At 37.3% G+C, this 19,955-nt stretch overlaps 1 protein-coding gene across 4 annotated transcripts in view; it reads left to right on the top strand.

Moving 5' to 3' along the window:
* kpna4 (karyopherin alpha 4 (importin alpha 3)) overlaps positions 1 to 19,955 on the top strand; it is a 408,827-nt gene continuing 388,872 nt past the window's right edge. For 2 of the 4 annotated variants that reach the window (XR_012390380.1, XM_068213472.2), the window contains exons 1-14: positions 1 to 178; positions 5,101 to 5,145; positions 5,286 to 5,375; positions 5,472 to 5,501; positions 8,299 to 8,351; positions 9,444 to 9,539; positions 9,617 to 9,702; positions 11,069 to 11,155; positions 12,147 to 12,316; positions 14,618 to 14,662; positions 14,741 to 14,872; positions 15,568 to 15,696; positions 17,721 to 17,825; positions 19,505 to 19,576. Coding sequence is in view for 3 of the 4 variants with exons in the window: in XM_068213472.2 (XP_068069573.2) it covers positions 110 to 178; positions 5,101 to 5,145; positions 5,286 to 5,375; positions 5,472 to 5,501; positions 8,299 to 8,351; positions 9,444 to 9,539; positions 9,617 to 9,702; positions 11,069 to 11,155; positions 12,147 to 12,316; positions 14,618 to 14,662; positions 14,741 to 14,872; positions 15,568 to 15,696; positions 17,721 to 17,825; positions 19,505 to 19,576 (1,209 nt within the window). In the remaining variant the exon portion in view is untranslated. 4 annotated transcript variants of the gene reach the window in all.

Here is a 19,955-nt window from a genome sequence, read left to right as displayed (position 1 = left end):
AGCATAAAGCATTCCGGTATCTATCTACAAGAGCCGAGCGAACACATTCAGCTCCGGAGAAGCACAAACAGCTCCAAATTCAACATTATAGCAACGCAAAACAGCAAACATGAGCGACAGCGAGAAACTGGACAAGCAGCGGCTGAAGAACTTCAAGAATAAAGGGCGCGATCTGGAGGTAAAGCGCGCTGTGACGTCGAGCAGATTTACACACTCACTCACACACACACACACTTATGGGTTAATCGTACAATCCTCATATCGCATATCATCATATCTCCGTGATGTGTTCAGTTCGAAGCATTCACTTATTAAATTGATAGTTTACATGGAGGAAACTTGCGCTGTGGAGGTGTTAGCCGCGATGCTAGTTGGCCGAGTTAGCCCGCGAGCTAACGAACACACGTCGCAGCTCCTCATTAAAGTGTGTTTTCATCCCTGTATGTTGGAATAAACGCAGGGAAACGGTTGAATGGGTGGTAGTGTGTGGATTTGGCTTCAGTTTGTGTGCTGATTGGGTGTGAGAGCTCGCTTTACTCTTAGTGTGAGCGTTAGCATGAGCTGGCCTGCTCTTCAATAACATCCTCCAGACGCGTTTCTGCATCGTGTTTGCGACAAACTCGTGCGTTCGTGGTATTATTTCCTCATGTTATTAATAGTCTGTGTTTTCGATGCTCAGAATGAGCATTATTTTGTGATGTTAGAGTGTTAGCTGAGAGCTAGAGGATATGTCTGCATCACATTTACTCAAACCCTCGCCCTACTCTCACCGCAGCTCTCCCTCGGCTAAATAGGTGACCCTGCATGCTGGACCATAATATAACGTTAAATATGATTTATGTTGCATGTGTGTATTTGTGCGACTCAACAACAACACATTGTATGAGTCAAGATTATATATATTTAATTTATGCCAATAATCTCTCAAATATTGAGTAAATATCATGTTCTAGTTAAATACAGGTCTTACTGCTAATATTATAGCTTAATTTTTGATTTGTAGTATACTTTATTTATTTTAAATATGTTTTTATCGTCTTGTTTAATATTTTGGACACAGATTGCATATTTGTTTTCATATTTTCATAGTAGTCTATATTTGAGGATCAAATATTGGCCTATCCCAGGGCTGGGCAATATGACAAAATATGTAATCTCGATAATTTTCCACATTGATCAATAATGATATATATTTCGATATAAGTTGTTTAATGCTTCTAGATTAAAAAAAAAAGTACCCCAACAATGACTGAAGCCTCAAAAGTTAGAAAATTATTAAATGTCTTAACATATTTTTGGCTGATACATTTTCTGTGGCTGAAAATTAGCTGCATTTCTAATGTCAACACACTTTTTCATTTCCATTAGTTGGACATGTCTGCTGTGTGATTAACTCTTAGATCATTATAGAGTAAAAACGTCAAGATCTTATCATTGTTATTGACATAAATTTTATCACGATTCGATATAATATAGTTTATTGGCTGAGCCCTAGCCTATCCTAACAAATTTTATGCTTTCAGGTACTATATACAAAGTTCAACGCTAAGATTTTTTCTACTGGGCTGATCGGGCCAGTGGTTGAGATTTTTACTTGCCCTGCCGAAGTTTTCACTGGCCCCACCAAAAAATAAATAGTTAATAGCTATGTCTTGGCCACGTAAATAAATAATGTGGCAAAATAATATCTGTAAATCTAGAATTTAAGCATTTTGAAAATGTTACTAAATGTATGAGCAAAATTCAAGATTTTAAGCAAATGAAAGAGCAGTGTGGAAAATGTGCTGGTATTTTAGTATAACTCTAAATTATTTTTATAAAAATGGATTGCCAAACTGACGACAACTTGTTTTTTTTCCCCAGATTCCTTATATTTTACCCATGTAATTGCTTCCAAAACTTTAGAAACAGGCGCTTTCTTTTAGCCTCACATTTTGATGTTGCTGCCATGTCGCCATCTTTTCACTGCACTTATTACCAGGTACCGAAAAAAAAATAACGTGCTCATCGTTTTTAGCCGATAAGGACCAGTAACAATCCTGTCTACTGTCCCGAGCGTCTTTCAAGCTGGCTCCGGGCCACCGGACGGTCTTTATTGTTGAGCCCTGATAAACATTTTAAATTCTGAAAACTTGCTTTTATGACGGCTTTTTGTTATTCAGGGTCAAATTGTCTTTAAAGTAAAGTAGTACGGTCATTGCTTTGATTCCGACGCATATTTAAAAAAATAAATATAATTGTGACTCTGATTAACACTTTTGTGTGCTGCTGGGAATGTTTTCATCCACTCTGGTGATTTTATTTATTTATTATTTTTTTAAGTCTTAATTTGGTCTAAACTTTCTCTGTTTCAGCAAATGGAATGAGTTTCTTATTTTGAGAAAATGCTTTGAAAAAAAAAACAAAAAAAAACCTCAACGATACACTGGGCAAATTGACTACCTATTTGATTTGTTGGGGATGAAAACATTCACTGATTCAAACTGCTGTAAAAATGCATCAGATTAATATTTCACTTTTTATTTTTGCATAAATCTGTTAATTAACCTCAGTCCTGATCAAAATACTAAATTGCTTAGACAATTACAGGATGAGGAAGTGCTGTCATGCAGGTGTTAACCCTTGTGCACTGTTCAAATTGACTACCCTTTTGTTATGTTAGGAATGAAAACGTCCACTAAATTAAACTGCTGTAAAAATGCATCAGATTATATATATATATATATATATATATATATATATATATATATATATATATATATATATATATAAATTTTTTATTTTTATTTTTTTGCATAAATTGCTAATCGGCTAATACATTTAGAAAATTAGATAATTTTTACTCTTTAATGGCCAAATTCATAAGTTATATCACTGATTTGGTATAAACACACACACACAATGAGGTATTTTCAACATAAAAAGGTAATTGTGTACTTTTTATTTTATATTTTATCACAGTCTTGTGACATGTAAATCAACATTACCTTTGATGCATTGTTTTTGATCACCTAAATCTACTATTGGTGGATGTTTTTGCCCCATGGACTTCCATTATAATCACATTTTTTGATTATTAAACCATGACGGCATATAATCGTGCATTCTTGATTGTTGGTGGTTTTCCCTGTTGGGAAGAGGAACTATTTGTACTTTTTATTGTTGATCATCTGTTGGAGGCAATAAAGCTTTAGTTTCTAAATTTTAATAAAGTATAACGGCAAAATAAAGTGTGTGTCTGAATGTGAGGGTGACGTTTACGCATTTACCTTGATTTGTCTGATAAAAATCTAAATATGCATCTCCGCTCTTAGAACTACATGGAGTAAACAAATCAAAGACTGAGGCAGAAACAGCGCCAACAGTAAATGAGGGAGGAAAAATAAAAATTTAACAATGCATCAAGGCCAATGTAGTTACTAATCATTCACATGTCCAAGACTGTGGTGAACGAAAAAAAGTCCAGTTCACTACTACCAATGTTGACAATGCGTCATTTTGTGTTGTTTTTTTCACCAAATCACTGACATCATTTGTGAATTTGGCAATTAAAGAGTTAAAATCCTGTAATTTGTAAAACTTTTAGTAGTTTTGATCAGGACTGAGGCTGATTTACTAGATTTTTGCAAAAAAAATGTGAACAATATTTATGATGCATTTTAACAGCAGTTTAATTCGGTGGACATTTTCATCCTGATCATTTTCATCTCTACCGTGCAAAATTTAACACCTGTGACCTGCATGACAGTATTACCCAAATCCCCTCCATTATAGTGCAGCTTATGAGTTGAGTCTGAATGACAAGAGAATATGTTCAGAAGAATTCCTCAAACATCTTTCACTTTGACAGATTAAATATGATGATGATGATTGCAATGCTCATATCTGTGTAAGTGCAATCCACATACAGTAGACATGCTTATTTAAAAAAAGAGTTCGCACAAAAATGAAGATTTACTCACGAGTGGATCTAAACTTGGAATTCTTCTGTTGTACACAACTAAATGTTCTGATAAATGTTGGAAATCGCATTTATTGTTATCCATAGTATATCCAGAGCTGAAGATGAAGCAAATGAAGGTGTTTCTAGAGAGAAACGTCTTTTAATGTGTGAGATGTATGCCTCAGGGCTTTGTTTTGGGAGCGATATTATTTGCTTTAATTGTGCTCGTCTTTTATTTTTGAGTCTGAAAATCATACTCCTTGTCATTTATGCTGGTGGCACTTAAGTTCACAAAAAAAAGATTTCCTCTTGATCTACTCACTTTGAGGATTCTCTGTTAAACAGGACTAAATATTCTGACGAAATGTTGGAAAAAGAAGCCATTTAAATCTGTATTATGATTGTTTGTTTTAGATTTTATTAATCCCAAAGGGAAATTCACGTCACCGCAGAGCTCACCGTACTTTACAATAAATTGCATAAGTAAAAAGTACGACCAGACAGAATCTGCTGACTTTTTTGCTGTTTTCTGAGAATTTTGTAACAAGTGTGCAGATTTATGCTGAGTGATTTTTGAAGTATAATGACTAAAAACTTAATATATTAGATAAACACTAACTTTTTATGTAATGTTTACAATGCAAATCCATCTAGAGACACTTATTTGGTAAACAAAGCAAGCCTTCCATATAATATTTTTATTAAAAGACAGAAAATGTTACTTTACACACTGTATTGTAAATAAATCTGAAGAGCATTTTCATATTAGTCAATAATATTACTGAAAATAAAAACTGAATAAATGTAAATAAACTCCACGATGGGCTAATAATCAGTGGATTTCTGCAAGCACAGATTCCATGTGGGCCTAGTAATAATAAAATTATATTGATGCTGCATTAGCAATGAGCAGACACCTAGTCCATATCGACTGTCTCAATGCTATTATATGTTTTCTTTATTTAATATGACATTGATTATACAATCTTATTAATCTTGTGCAATAATAATAGGAACTAAAAATACTCCAGTGAATGACCAGCATTCTTCAGAATATTTTCAATTGTTTTTTGGGTGAACTGTCTCTTTAAGAGTGTGAGTGTGTGTGTGTCATGCTGTGATTATCATTAATGATTGTTCTGGTTTCTCCTGTACAGACCATGAGAAGACAGCGGACAGAAGTGGTGGTGGAACTCAGAAAGGTAAGACTGGTTCATGCTTGTAAAATCAGCTGTTTGTGAAAGCACCAAAGATGAAGAACAAAATCTGACCAAAAAGGAAAGGCTTTTCCTTTTGGGGCTTATGTTGCCAGAACCTAATATTGCATTTTTATTTTCTGTAGAACAAGCGAGACGAGCACCTGCTGAAGCGGAGGAACGTCCCACATGAGGATATCTGTGACGATTCTGACGCAGATGGAGATTTCAGAAGCGTAAGCAAGTGTTGCGTTACTCGATTAATTGAGGTTTCTAAAGCACTTAAGTGAATTGGGTTTATACTAATTATTGCTTATTGTTTGTAATTATAGCAAAACACTTCTCTTGAGGCGATCGTGCAGGTGAGTCTTGTGTTTTTATTTATGGCATAGAATGCATAAAAATACAATAAAAAAGGAGAATGGTGATTCTCATGAAAACATGTCTGGCTTTTATTTCCCATATAAATCAAAAAAATAGTTTTTATTTTGTTGCCTAATGAAAATTATGGCAATTTAGACCATTAATATTAAATTAATCTTCATTATATTTCTCGAGAGAACCTTCTGTTATGTGTGAGGTGCCTCAGGGCTCCATTTTGGGACCGGACTTATTTGCTTTAAATCTACTTGTCTTTTATTTTTAAATCCAAAATCATGTTCCCTGTCATATTAATGCAGATGGCACTTAATTATGCTTGCCAGTGAATCCTGGCACAAGTTCTTATGAGTTTGCTAGCTTGTATTAATGCAATAGATATTCCTTTAGTTACACGAACATAAACCTGAGGTTTTAGATGGTTTGATTTGCAATTTGGGATTTATCCAAGCATGCATATGGAGCTTGAGTGTAATTTTTGGAGAGAGAATAGCCTTGTGTGGCCTGGCTCAAGTTTACAATACAAGTCTTGTTTGTTGCTTTAGGTCTGCAGAGCTCTGTTTTTATTATCTGATGAATTAGTGTTCATAATATCACGTGAAATGCAAAAGTGGCTTGCTTTTTTTTAATTATTTTTTTTTTCTCTTCATAATGTCTTTAAAGCTGTGCAATTGATTACTTCAGTTCAGATTGTCCAATAATTATCTTCAGTTTAATTTAATGACTTTAACCTGATGTCTTCTTTTGAAACAGTTTTGGCTAAATTGGGGTTTTATGCTTGGTCTCAATGAGTTATTTTTTTCAGTAATGTAAAAATGTTTATAAGGTCTGCACGATAGTGGGAGATTTAACATTGCAATATTTTTTGTTCTTCGAATTTTAGATATTGTGATATAAATACAGTTTCACTAGATGAGTTAAATTTGACCAATTCCTTCCAAATAGTTTATTTTAGATTGATTGGAATAATTTTGCAGGGGAGTGCATCAAATATAACAAACAATCTACAAGCATAGAGAAATACAGCAAAAGAAGAATATGCAATTTAAATAAACAGAATTGTATTGTTTTCCAGAGCAGTCGAACTGTATTTAGGTATAAAGTACTTGAATAATCAAGTGTAAAATAATACTGCATATTCTTCCTTTTATAAACGATATAATAAAATTAGTTGTTGTTAATTTGTCAAAGTTACAAATGGTTCAATTTCTTATGCCTGAATGCTTTTAAAACCCTCACACAGTCACAGACCTCAAAAAACATTTATGAAATGATCAATTATGATCCAGACGTGTACTCACGATGAGCCTTCTGCGAATGATCAACATGCTGAAATGATATCGTGCAGCCTTAATAGTTAAACTTCCTATCTTAACTAATCTGGTCACAATTAAATCAAAACAATCTGCTTATTTAAACGTTGAATTTCCTGCTCAAAGCTTTCCAGCACTACTAAAAAAGACATGACCCATTTATTTCCACAGGACACAATTGTGGACAAGTCGTCTTTAATTTTATAGCGCTTTTACAGTGTAGATTGTGCCAAAGCAGCTTAGCATAGATGAAGAAACGAGAATTAAAAAGCCATACCAATGTTTTAGATTCTGGAAGAAGCCACATTTTAATGTTCAAGATTAGTATATGTTGCTGTACTATTAATAAACTGTTTAACCTTAAGGTTTTTGATGATAGGAAAAAACTAATCCTGGGTCACATAAAAACACCCCCCCCCCTGCAATTAAATATGGGGTACATTGTTCTTAAGTCACTTATGCACAATTCATTCTATTAAATCTGACTTTTAGCTCAACTACTAAATAGCTGCTTGTTATAGTTAGTAAGGTATAGGGGTGTCAAATGAATTATTTCTTTGGTGCACCACGATGCAGGTGGGGACAATTCGATATCGGTTCAGTAATAGATCATAACTGGTTATTACGTACTGACCTCATTTATCTCCTATGCGCGATGTCACAGAACGCTTTCATTTTTAAAAGCCAAGCACAGCCCTTTCTGTTGAACAAGTGAAGATGGATCATAGGGATGTAAGACGGCGGGAAAAAACCAAGCGGGATAATATTCACATTAGTTTATTTGATATAAATGCTCATGCTGTCTTCTGTGCATGTGTTGGAGTTGGAGAAAGTGTTTTCTTTGAGCAGATCTATTTAAAGGTGCAGTTCATATCTTACTGCTTGTATTAAAGGACGAAATTGTATTATTAATAATATATAAATATTAATATATTTATAGATTTTAATAAAAAGAAATTGTGTTGTAAAGAAAAAAATCTATTTATGTATGGAAAGCATTGTCAATGCACCGTGATGCACCAAGATATCAAATTGAACCGAATCGATGGCATGATAATCGTAACCGAACCGCGAGACCAGTGTAGGTTCACACCCCTAGTAAGGTAGTAGGTATTGGGTAGGATTAGGAATGTAGAATACGATCGTACTTTATAGGTGCTAATAAACAGTTCATATCTTGATAGTAGTCAGCTAATAAGCCAGTAGTAAATGGTGTGAATTGATACTTAAATTAAATGGCAATACTTTTAGTTGTATGATGAAAAACAAAGAATTTTAGCTCTATTATATTAAGCTGTAGTGTTTAATGAAGTTTTTGAGTTTTTGTTTTCTGTAGACTTGCACTGTTTGTTTATCACTCCTTTGAGCTCTTAGCTGAAAACAGACTGTTGAAGAATACATCTGATTCAGGTCATTATCGAAACTTGCATTACATAACAAAATGATTGACCATTGTGAATGTTTGCAGAATGCGACCAGTGATAACCAGGGCATTCAGCTCAGCGCGGTGCAGGCCGCCAGGTGAGAAACTGCTCCTATTCATCTCTCTAGTGTTTTGTAAGAGCTACCTTTCATTTGGCTTAGTTTGTTTGCTGGAGATTGTGCAATGGGCCGTTTAGTGGGACATGTAGCCTTTATTGCACTAAACATTTACATTTGTAAGCGACTAACAATTGCAATACACACAAGAAAGGCTGATTATACAGCTATACTGTAAGTGCTCTGTGTTGTCACGATACTGGAATTTGGTACCAATCGATGCTGATTTTTTAAAAAGGTCCATTTCCCAAGAACATTTGAGCACGTTAGAAAACACAGCCGATTTGCTATTGGGTTAACGTGCTCAACAGAAATGACTGTAATTGTCCGTGAATGTAATCGGGATACCAAACTCACTGCTGTTTACAGAGTGTAAACACCATAACGGACACTGGAGCAGTTTAAAGCCACGATTCATCAGCAGATCATTCATATGACAGCTTATAAAAGAACCAGCGGATTGATGGGACTTTGAAACACTCCAGTGTCCCTGTATCTGTGGTTACACTTGGTAAACAGCGGTGAGTTCGGTAAACTGATGACATTCACGGCCAATCACAGTCATTTCTATTGAGCACATGAACACCGTGGTAAATCAACAGTGTTCAAGAACACGCTCAACAGCGCTCAAATGTTAGTGGGAGATGTTTTTAAAACTGCAGTATCGATTAGTAGCGAATTCCAGAACTGTGCCACCCTAGTGCTCCGAGATTAAAGTGCTAGAGTTAGAAGGGAAGTTTTTTTTATTTATTTTTTAAATGGGTTTTTACAGGTGGTTTGTCAAGGCCACTCGCATGTGTGAGGCACACTTCATAAATGCACAGATATAGAGATTTTTTTTAGGTGTATTGGGAAATTTGTAACAGTGTCTGGTGCAAGTGTCAGAGATGAGTGTTTTCTGCAGGTGGTTTGTCAAGGCCACTTACCTGTAAGAGGCGGACTGTGATTTGCATAATTTTTTGAGGTTGTTGTGTAAAGGAGATAAAAGGGAGTCCTGGCTTTGTTCACAGGGGTTCAGGTGATAACGAAAGAGATTTTTTTGCATGTGTAAATCTTGTCTGTTGCCACTTGCAGGAAGCTACTGTCGAGTGACCGCAACCCTCCCATAGATGACCTGATCAAGTCTGGCATTCTGCCCATCCTGGTCCACTGCCTGGACAGAGATGACAAGTAAGACCTGTGTCATGTGATCATATGAGACTCTGTTTGGTTTGCATCTGTATTGATCTGGTGTTTCTGTTCTGCAGCCCGTCTCTGCAGTTTGAGGCAGCCTGGGCTCTGACCAACATCGCGTCCGGGACGTCTGAGCAGACGCAGGCCGTGGTACAATCTAGTAAGTTCATCTCAGCCACTGTTTGTTCAAGACTTTCGTTTGTTAGGACTTTTACATGTGAAATTTTTAACTCTGAGTCATCTAAACTCTGTATAAACTGAGTCCTGGGTTATCTGTGGTGGAATGTTCTCATCACATTCCTGACACTGCTCATACTATACCAGGGGTGAACAGTTCAAATAGTTGAATAGTTATAATCAATTTTTACAGTTAATAGTTTGACTTTTTTAATTGTTAGAATATTTTTTTATAAATATAGAAAAGTGGTATTTATAAATGTGGTAAATTTGATCTGTTTTTTTTTTGCCATGACAGCCAAAGAAGCGAGAGGGGTCTGGCTGCAGACTCGGTGCAGTGCAATCTGAGCTGCATCCAATGCTTTTTAATACGCTCACCTAACCCCACCTATCACAGTGACGTCACTCGCTCCATTGAGTGCATTGAGTCTGACATTGCATCGCTGAGTGATGCAATCTCAGCTTGCATCATCAAGGCTGCATTCAGATACTACTAAAGGAACTGAAATGGCAATAAACTCAGTTCTCTCTCTCTCTCTCTCTCTCTCTCACACAGTTAATAGTTTAAAGGCTGATTTATACTTCTGCGTCAAACACCGGCGTATGCTACGGCGCTGACGCATAGCCCATCGCCGTGGCCGTCGCCAACACTGACGTGCACCTCTCAAAAATTCTAACTACACGTCGCAACAACTCGTAGCGCAAGCTCTGTGATTGGTCGGCTTGCTAGCGCCGACGAGTCTGGGCGGGACCGAGAGCCGCGCGAATGGCGCGAGCGATTGTTTACAAGTGTGGAGTCCCGTGAAGGAGCTCCGGATGGAAAGTTTTGTTCTGTGTTTACCTCATGGTTAAAGTTGTTGCACGTCCGCCGGTTCCTGCCTCAAAATGAGCGAGTTTGAGTCACTTGTACATCCAGGAAGTGTTCAGAATAGCAAAACAGAAGCGAAGAAACTCGACACAGAGGAACATTTACACCTCACTGCCCACTAGCGTTTCGGAAGTGTTAATGCAGACCAACGGAGACAGCGCGCAGAAGTATAAATGCACAGCCACGCGCGTTGCCTGCGCCGTGAGTTGCGCCGGTCACTTGACGCAGAAGTATAAACCAGGCTTAAGTCAACAATTTAAGCAGATCAAAACCTTTAAGTTGTCCTAAAACTATTGAATGACACCTATTCTCGTCTAAGGATAGTTATTCATTAACAGACATTTCACACCATACATTCCTAAACCCTGGGTGTTACAGGTGTGAAAAGTATCTTTACCTGAGGTTAAAAACAGCGTTTCGAACGATGATTGTTTGTAAAAAGATTTGCACGTTAGGTAATGAAAGTGTTTTATTATCGCAGATGCGGTTCCCCTGTTCCTGCGGCTGCTGCATTCTCCACATCAGAACGTCTGTGAGCAGGCGGTTTGGGCGTTAGGAAACATCATCGGTAAGTGAACACTTGAATCCTAAAATCTCCATTCAATAACGTAATTTTAAAATTAAAGGAGATTTTGTGTTGTGGGTCTTAAATCATTTCAAACGGGTCTTAATTTTCCTCTGTCCATGCAAAGCTACCCAATCTGGTCAACAATCGCTTGAAATACATATTTTAACGCAAGAGTTATTTTGATTAACTTTACCAGTATAGTTTAGTTATCTTCCTTAAGTGCATGTATACAATTAGAGTTTATGAGAGAGAAATCTAAGAAATAACTAAATTAGAGTTTAGTTTTTTTTTTTTTTTTTTTTTGCGATGGAGCAAGTTAAGATCTTTTGCACTCGGCCAACCTGGTCATTAGTAAAATATTCTTCGCATTTAGTCCTAAATATAGTCTTAAAGTGAATTTAAGTCTTTAACTTTATGAAACCTGCATAAACCCTGCTGGATCAGAGGCTGGTGGGTTGAGGCATAATGTGTCCTCACTACATGCGATTTTATAGGGTATCTTTTTCATATTAAACTAAATTTTGTCCTAACCCGCTGCAACAGCGACGTGTAAAATTTCTATTTTCGCAAAACAACAGCATAAACTGCCATGATACTGATCAGCTCAGGTACTGATTATATGTCTTATTCAGTGTTAAATGCCCCAATCTGAGTTTAAATACATTTAACGTAACGTTTATTGCCAAACTACTGAAAACAGCAGCTTCTAGTTCACCTCAGATCTTGAAGATTAAATAACTAGCAGACTGTTTGAAAATGAAAGTCAGAACTGAGTGCAAACCAACAAGATTAGTTAATCAGCCCCTGTACTATTCTAATGTTAAATACTTGTTCGATTATAAACCTTACCATTTGGTTGGCAGTGCAGTGACTGGTGTTTAAATCTTCTGTCATGTTTAGTTAGGACTGACAAATTGCCTGTTGCTGGAAGCTTGTCATGTACAGTTATAACACTGATGTTGATGAATGAGAGTACTGTGCTGTTCTGCAGGTGATGGTCCTCAGTGCAGAGATTACGTCATCAGTCTGGGTGTGGTCAAACCACTCCTATCCTTCATCAGCCCCTCCATACCCATCACCTTCCTCCGTAACGTCACCTGGGTCATGGTCAACCTGTGCCGCCACAAGGACCCTCCCCCGCCCATGGAGACCATCCAGGAGGTACAAATATGATGCTTATTTTTAAGAGGTGGAAATGGCAGCATTTTAAATGAAATCAAAGCCTCCAAGTTTGTTTTAATTAGAGGGCTCATAATGGTGCTGGAAATCCTTATGTCCTTTCATTTCATTTTTTGCATTTAATGTTTGTTTTTAAATGCCACAGGAATGGAAGTAGGGTTGAAAGCGCTTACATTTGTTGTGCATTTGTCAGTAAAGCTGGCTCTGTAGTCAGCTGTGAATCTCCGGCGCCTGTGTTTACTGCACACAGCCATGGTTGTCTGCCAAACTACACAAAATATCACATGCAACATCATCATGCGATCGTCAAATCGGAAATAATTCTGCGATTAGATCGATATTTGCAGAACTTCTCAATGAACTACGGCCCTTTAAAGTAAACATTGCTCAAGTTAAAGCTGAAAGCACATGCAAATACCACACATAATGGCGTTTTTGCTCAATTCAAACTCTCCACTAAAACTATAAAGTTAAGTCTTTTGGGGAGAATTTTCCACTGATCACATCATTGTAATTCCCTCACATGATGTGCAAGACATTAGCAGCTTTTGCTAAATCGCAGATGCAATTTTTATGTTGATATATCGTTCAGCCCTAAATTGAAGCACTTATAGTTTGGGCAGCTTGTCTAACAAATGTGGCGGGCTGAGCTTTTATAATATTAACAAGTTGATTTAACTTGGGCATAATTTAGTGTTGTCAAGTATCAACTTAAGTACCAATCGCAAAAACGTTTATTTCCTGCTAACATTTGAGCTCATACTTAAACTGCACTGATTGGTTATTGTGCTCGCATGCTTAGTAGAAATGACTGTGATTGGCTGTGAAGGTTATTGGTTTACCACTGTTCACTGAGTGCAAACACTGATGCAGAGTCAGAAAGTGTTTTAAAGATGTTAATGCAGTGGTGGGCAAACTTTTTAGACCCGAGAGCCACATCAAGTATTGCAAACCAAGTGAAGGGCCACAGAAACATGTCACAATAACACAAAAGATTTTTTTTATATTATTAAGTAAAAATAATCATCGTAAAACAATGAAATAATCTCTTATATAATAATAATAATAAAGATAATAATGTAATTTTTTTTTTTTTACAGTGGAGAATAAAAAAGAAATTGTCTGATAGAAAAAATCTCACATTAACACATTAAAAATAATTCTTAAAGTTTACTATTCAGTCAAATTTACTATCTAATTTGCACTGCTTTTACAATATACAGATTAATTATCATAAAACTTGATAAAACCACAAATCTTTGATAAAATACCTTTTTTGAAGTGGTTGTATGCATGGAAAATATATTCTCACTAAAATTAACACTTTTAACCAGCAATTATTAGATAACTTGAGTCCAAATTCACATCATTTGAGCTTGTGTTAATATGCTCACATCAATCATTATAAAACTATGAGACAAAACGGAGGAAGAGTCTTCGTCTTCATTATTACAAGTCATGATATTATGAGTGTGTTAATGTGAACAATAAGCCTGGTCCCCTCTCTTCGCAAGGGTGTCAGTCTGGAGTCTGCTACAGCAAAAACGCGAAGCGCAGCAGGCGGTTAAAACTCGAGGCGTGCAGGATGCAGCAGCGCGCTAAACAAAACCCTCGCGGCTGTTAGTAAACCATTCAAAAGAGGCTCCTGAAGCATAAAGCGCGTCCGGTCATTAACGGTCGAGTGCATTTTTAAATCCGAGAGTGTTCTAATTCTACTGGCTACCGCGTGCAATACTGCCATCACATGGCGTTCACTTGTAATTGCATCATTAATTTACTAATTCTGAACCAAACCTTCTCAGAAGAAGCATTTTAAAAACTCCCTCGCGGGCGTATGAAAGTGTTCAGCGGGCCGTAGTTTGCCCACCTCTGTTAATGTGTAGATAAGTCGCATAGACTGAGGCATTGGGCGTGGCTTACTTAACCACGCCCCTCCAGCTGTCAGTTATAACAACCTGAATTGGTGAGGAGGAGGAGTCTGTTAGGTTGTAAACTTTCCTCAAACTGTTTTCTGAATTAAATCATCCAATCAACTTGCAGTAGAAAAAAAACAAGCCACGCCCACCGTTTTCTCATTTGATATTTCATTTCTTTATAAGCTGCATCAAAATATGAACCAAAAAACAATCACTGCTTCCGGTTCATGCAGACTTTAATGCCAAAACTGAAACAAAAGAGCATTTTAGAGTATTTCCATCGCCTTAATCCCCCACCATGCACTCGTTCTCTCATTTACGTCATGTCTGCTCTGTGTTCTGATGATGTCTCTCTGTGTCCGTGCAGATTCTCCCAGCGCTGTGTGTGCTGATTCACCACACTGATGTCAATGTAAGTTGGAGTTTGCTGTGATGGCGAATGCTCTTCTCTGGAGGCGGATGGTGAATGCTAACTCTTTGCTCTGTGCAGATCCTTGTGGACACAGTCTGGGCGCTCTCCTATCTCACCGACGCTGGCAATGAGCAGATCCAGATGGTCATCGATTCTGGGATTGTGCCATACCTCGTACCATTACTGAGCCACCAGGAGGTCAAAGTTCAGGTATGGATGAGCCTTTAGTTTGCGCAGGGCATGCTCCAAAGGCCTTACAGCTAAAGATATCATTCAAAAAAAATCCTTGAGTGCAAGCTACTTCAATGATAAAGACGATGAGAAGCCTTATTATTTGGGATTGCTTTATTTTTTTTATTCAATCAATCTCACTCTGACAGCCTATCTGAATCCATTGAAATATAAAAGGGCTCATGCAGTTTAAAGCTGCAGATGACATTGTGGAAGAAGCCGTGCATGCTGTATAAAAAAGTACCTCAGGTATCCAGTGCTAGTTTTTGCTTACTCCTTTGAAAATGCTTGAGTAAATAGTTAGTTTTCATTCCACTACTGCGAGTACATGATCGCTAAATTAATTCTAGATGGCTAGCAGCAGCACACTGAGGACATCTGCTGGTCATCTGAAGGATTCATGCCGAATGCAAAAACTTAATAACAAAAAAGAAACAATCAATGTTTATTTTTGTGTCTTGGGCTATTATTATTATTATTTTTTTCTTGCACTGTTGATGCAAGTTTATCATTACCTTTCTATTCATAGTTATAATTGTTGTGAACTGGCTTTAAAATTAAAGGTCCCGTTCTCTTTAAAAAAAAAAAAACTTCTCTGCCATTTTAAAATAAATTATAATGCTACAAGAATATGCGTTACCAGTCTCTTCACAGTCTTTGTTTTGTGGCTTTAGACGGCAGCGCTGCGAGCGGTGGGGAATATTGTGACGGGAACAGATGAGCAGACTCAGGTGGTGCTCAACTGTGATGCTTTGGGTCACTTCCCAGCCCTGCTCACACACCCTAAAGAGAAGATCAACAAGGTAACAAGTGAATCTCACTACAACACACACACAAAGGTCACATCTCACTCCCAAATCTGTAACGCCCCATTCACACGGGGCGTCAGCATCAACGCTTCCCATTCACTTTAAATGGGTGACGTCAGGCATTGCCGAACTGCATTGTGGATCCGACAGCGCCACTTCAGAGGCGTTGCTTACTGCAGAAGTTGGGACTAGCTCAACTTTTCAAGCACCGACGGAAGCGTCAGCCAATCAGATCACTGTATGCAAATACCCCAGCTCAGACAGTGGCCTATTGCTGACTGCTGACGCTGCTGTGACGATCGCGTTAACCCCAACTTCAGACACGCCTTCAGGCAAGGGTTGACGCTGAAGCCCCGTGTGAATGGGCCGTATAACATTTGGCAAACTAAGAACAATGAACCCTTTTTCACGAGATGATGACGTGTTAGAGGATGTCTTAAATCCTTAAGTTGTTAGTATTTTGATTTAAAACAACAATGCATGAACATTTTATAAAGCTAGACTTTGCATTATGTGACATTACACCAGAAGCGTACATTATCTGTCTCTGAAATAAAACAAATACAGTGAATAAATTATATTTAAACCCAAAGAAATTCTAAAATGGACTGTTGGTTGGTTTCTGTCAGAGGACTGTCATTCATTTGGTTCAGATAGTTTTTCTTTATTAAAACACTTCACTAATTTACAAACTCATTCATTGTCCTGGTCCTCAGCCCAATTGAACATGCATTTGAAAATTTGTTAACTCTTTTTAACTTTTTTTTTTAAACTCCTGTTAACTTTCTCTTTTTTGAAAGTCTTGAAAATACTATCTAAAAGTTTTTCGTTTGTAATTTGTGGGACTTTTCCCGTTCACTGTGCTCAATGTTTAACCAAAAACTAAATGTTCTGCTGAGATGCACGAAAAGGTCCATTTAAAGCCATAATAGAAGTTTCTTAACCCTTTAACCATCCCACTAAGAAATTGCTAGTAAACACACTCAATGTATTGTTTTTCAACACATCCCATAATTTCTAAAATATCAGCCTCTACCTAATAATTAATATTACGGTTTGTGGTAAAAGCACAGGAATTAATGTAAGTGTAAGATATATATTTCAATAAATTTATACAGAATAAAACATATATATTTATACAATATATGAAACCAAAAAATATATTATTAAATGCTAATACATTGTGCCGGTCCCTCCAGGATTTTACAGGGGCTTTTTTAAACAACATTTATGTATATTTTGTAAGTAATGTTGTTGTTTTTTTCAAAGCTTAGTTTGCTTTAATTCTTGTGTTTTGCTGTGAAAATGCATGATCATAAATATCTTATAAACCACCCTACAAGCTAAATCCTGTAAGTATTGAATAAACCTAAATTTACATTAAAGTGTTGTAAACGAAACCCTGTGTAAGTTGCTCTATTGCGTGCAGTGTCACGCTTTTACCAGCTCTGACACTGTGTTGTAACAACACACGATACGATGCGTGCAAAAATGTATATTTTCCATATTACGGATTTTTTTTTTTTTAAAACAGCAGCGTGCAAAATTTATGTTAATATGCTGTTGTTAGTGCGACGTTGCAGAATTTAATAATATATATATATATTATTTAATTCTGCAACGTCGCACTAAAACAACAGCATAAACTTCAATGACTTAGATCACCTCAGCTACTGATTATGGGCATTTATTGCCATGCTGATAGTTAACTTCATGTCTTGAAAATTAAAATGACTTGCAGACGATTTGCAATGGGTCACGGTTCGGGCTTTGATTTTCAAACCAATAACATCAGTCACTCAGCAGCCTATTAATAATGTTAAATATTTATTAAGTAGACCTTAATAAATGACCAAAAGCCTTCAGCATTTCATTGGGAGTGCAGTGGCTGGTGTTTAAATGTTTCTGTCGTGTTGCGCTGCTTTTGCTGAGGTCAGAATATTTGCTTGTTGCTGCAGTCTTGTTGTTAGGACATGTGAGGCTGATGTGTAATGAATCTGGATGTTGTGCTCTTGCAGGAGGCTGTGTGGTTCCTGTCCAACATCACAGCAGGAAACCAGCAGCAGGTTCAGGCCGTCATTGATGCCAATCTGGTGCCCATGATCATTCTGCTGCTGGATAAGGTGAGTGATGACCCGAGCTCTCTTTAACAAGTTTACCACCCACACTTCAGCTTTAGTAGTACTAAACTAATAATATTAATAATAATTTCTTATATTTAAATATATAGCGCTTTTCTGGACACTCTAAGCGCTTTACATTTTGGGTGAACGATCCTTTTGTATACGTGTAAAGTTCGCTCATCATTTAGTGACCCTTGATTACAAAGTAGAAAAATCAAATATCACTGAGGTCGATGGTTGCAGGTTTCCAGCTTAAGCCTATTTTTTTTTAGCGTTCACAATATTGACAATACACACAGACGTGACTCAGACTAATGCAACAAGTAAAATCCTACATGACTTCATGCTTTAACAGGCAGTCAAGCAGGTCGCACACCAGAAGCGCCGCGACACGGTGCGCACATGACAGTTTAAACTATCACACACCAAACGCGCACATTGACATGATATTTAACATGAAACTAATCAGATGGCGCTCTGTGGGCTGGATGAAATATGAACTGCTTCGTAAATCGTGACTGGGTGGCGCCGGTGTGTGTATAGAAATCGGTTTAGAATTCTAAAATCCATGGCGCTGCGTGGTGCTGTGCATCGCCGAGAAGTGCTTCTGGTGTGCTTCCTGCTTCATAGAGTGAACCAAAGCGCATTGGTGCCATTATAATGTATTAAATATATATTTTTTTTAAGAATCGTGATTTCTCGATTTGATTCAAAATTAAATCGTCTTAAAACGTAAATTCGAATGAATAAAAAAAAAAAAGGGAAAAATCGCCCAGCCCTACCTTTACTTGATTCAAACGTCCAAGGTTTTCCTCAGTTGAACACAAAGTAGAAAAATCAAATATCACTGAGGTCGATGGTTGCAGGTTTCCAGCTTAAGCCTATTTTTTAGCGTTTAACAGAAAAATATTTGGAATCAATCAGTTATTAGTGAGGAAATGTAATTTTTGGGAGAGCGGTCTGTTTAACGTGGGTAGAGAATGTAATTGTTACTCCTAAAATAAAAACTTTAATATTTTTAGGACCCAGAGAAGCAAAAGTTAAGACTTTGAGGTGTTTCTGCTTCACTAAACCAGAGGTTCTCAAAGTGGGGGTCGGGAACCCCCGAGGGGTCGCGGGACAATGAAGGGGGGTCGCCTGGTGATTTCCAAAAATCAATTAATTTTTATTAAACCTTAAGACTTACTGTATTTCATCAATAACTTACTGAAGAGAAAAAAATAGTCGTTTATAGTTACTATAAACTATATAGTTACTATAGTAGCTTATATTTAATAGTTCTATTGGATTGTGACTTCTTGGGTAATTACATTATACTAAAGACACAGCAATACTGTCAGATGCAGCAGATTGATTTTATAACACCAGGTTAAACTTTCTAGCCCATTTACAGCACTGACATACATTAAAAAAACAAAGAATAGACTTGGGTCTATTAGTGTGTGTGTGCATCATTGCATACAAGGTTTCTGTATTTATAACCACCACCTCAGAGAATATTGGGGGTCACGAGTCACTGGCATTGTCCTTTTGGGGGTCGCGGGCTGAAACGTTTGGGAACCCCTGCACTAAACTATGAGAATTTTAACTGAGCTGAATTTTTGGCACATTTTAATGTTACCGTGAACATGGCACTGCTGTTGTTGAGTCTCTCCATGTAATGTTGTTGTCTCTCGCAGGGAGATTTTGGCACTCAGAAGGAAGCAGCGTGGGCCATCAGCAACCTGACCATCAGTGGCAGAAAGGATCAGGTGTGTGTTCAGGTGCACAAGCATGCGTCAGGGTTCTTGCACCTTTCCCAATGTTGAATATAAGCACTTTCTGGGTGCATTTTCAAACTCTTCCTACATGTCAACTTGCATATTTATAATTCATCCATACTTCATCACATTATTTTAGTTACTATTGTTTTATTTCAATTCTACTATGTTAGAATTAGTGCTTGGCAAAAATTAATTGAATCCAAAATAAGTTTTTCTTCACATAATATGTGTGGGTGGCACGGTGGGTCAGTGGTTAGTACTGTCGCCTCAAAGCAAGGTCGCTGGTTCAAGTCCTGGCTGAGCCGGTGTGCATTTCTGTGTGGAGTTTGCATGTTCTCCCCGTGTTGGCGTAGGTTTCCTCCGGGTG

This window comes from Danio rerio, chromosome 15 (genome assembly GCF_049306965.1).
Source record: "Danio rerio strain Tuebingen ecotype United States chromosome 15, GRCz12tu, whole genome shotgun sequence".
NCBI classification, from domain to species: domain Eukaryota; kingdom Metazoa; phylum Chordata; class Actinopteri; order Cypriniformes; family Danionidae; genus Danio; species Danio rerio.
Note: the sequence above shows the minus strand (reverse complement) of the source record. Positions and strands in the feature narration are given on the sequence as shown.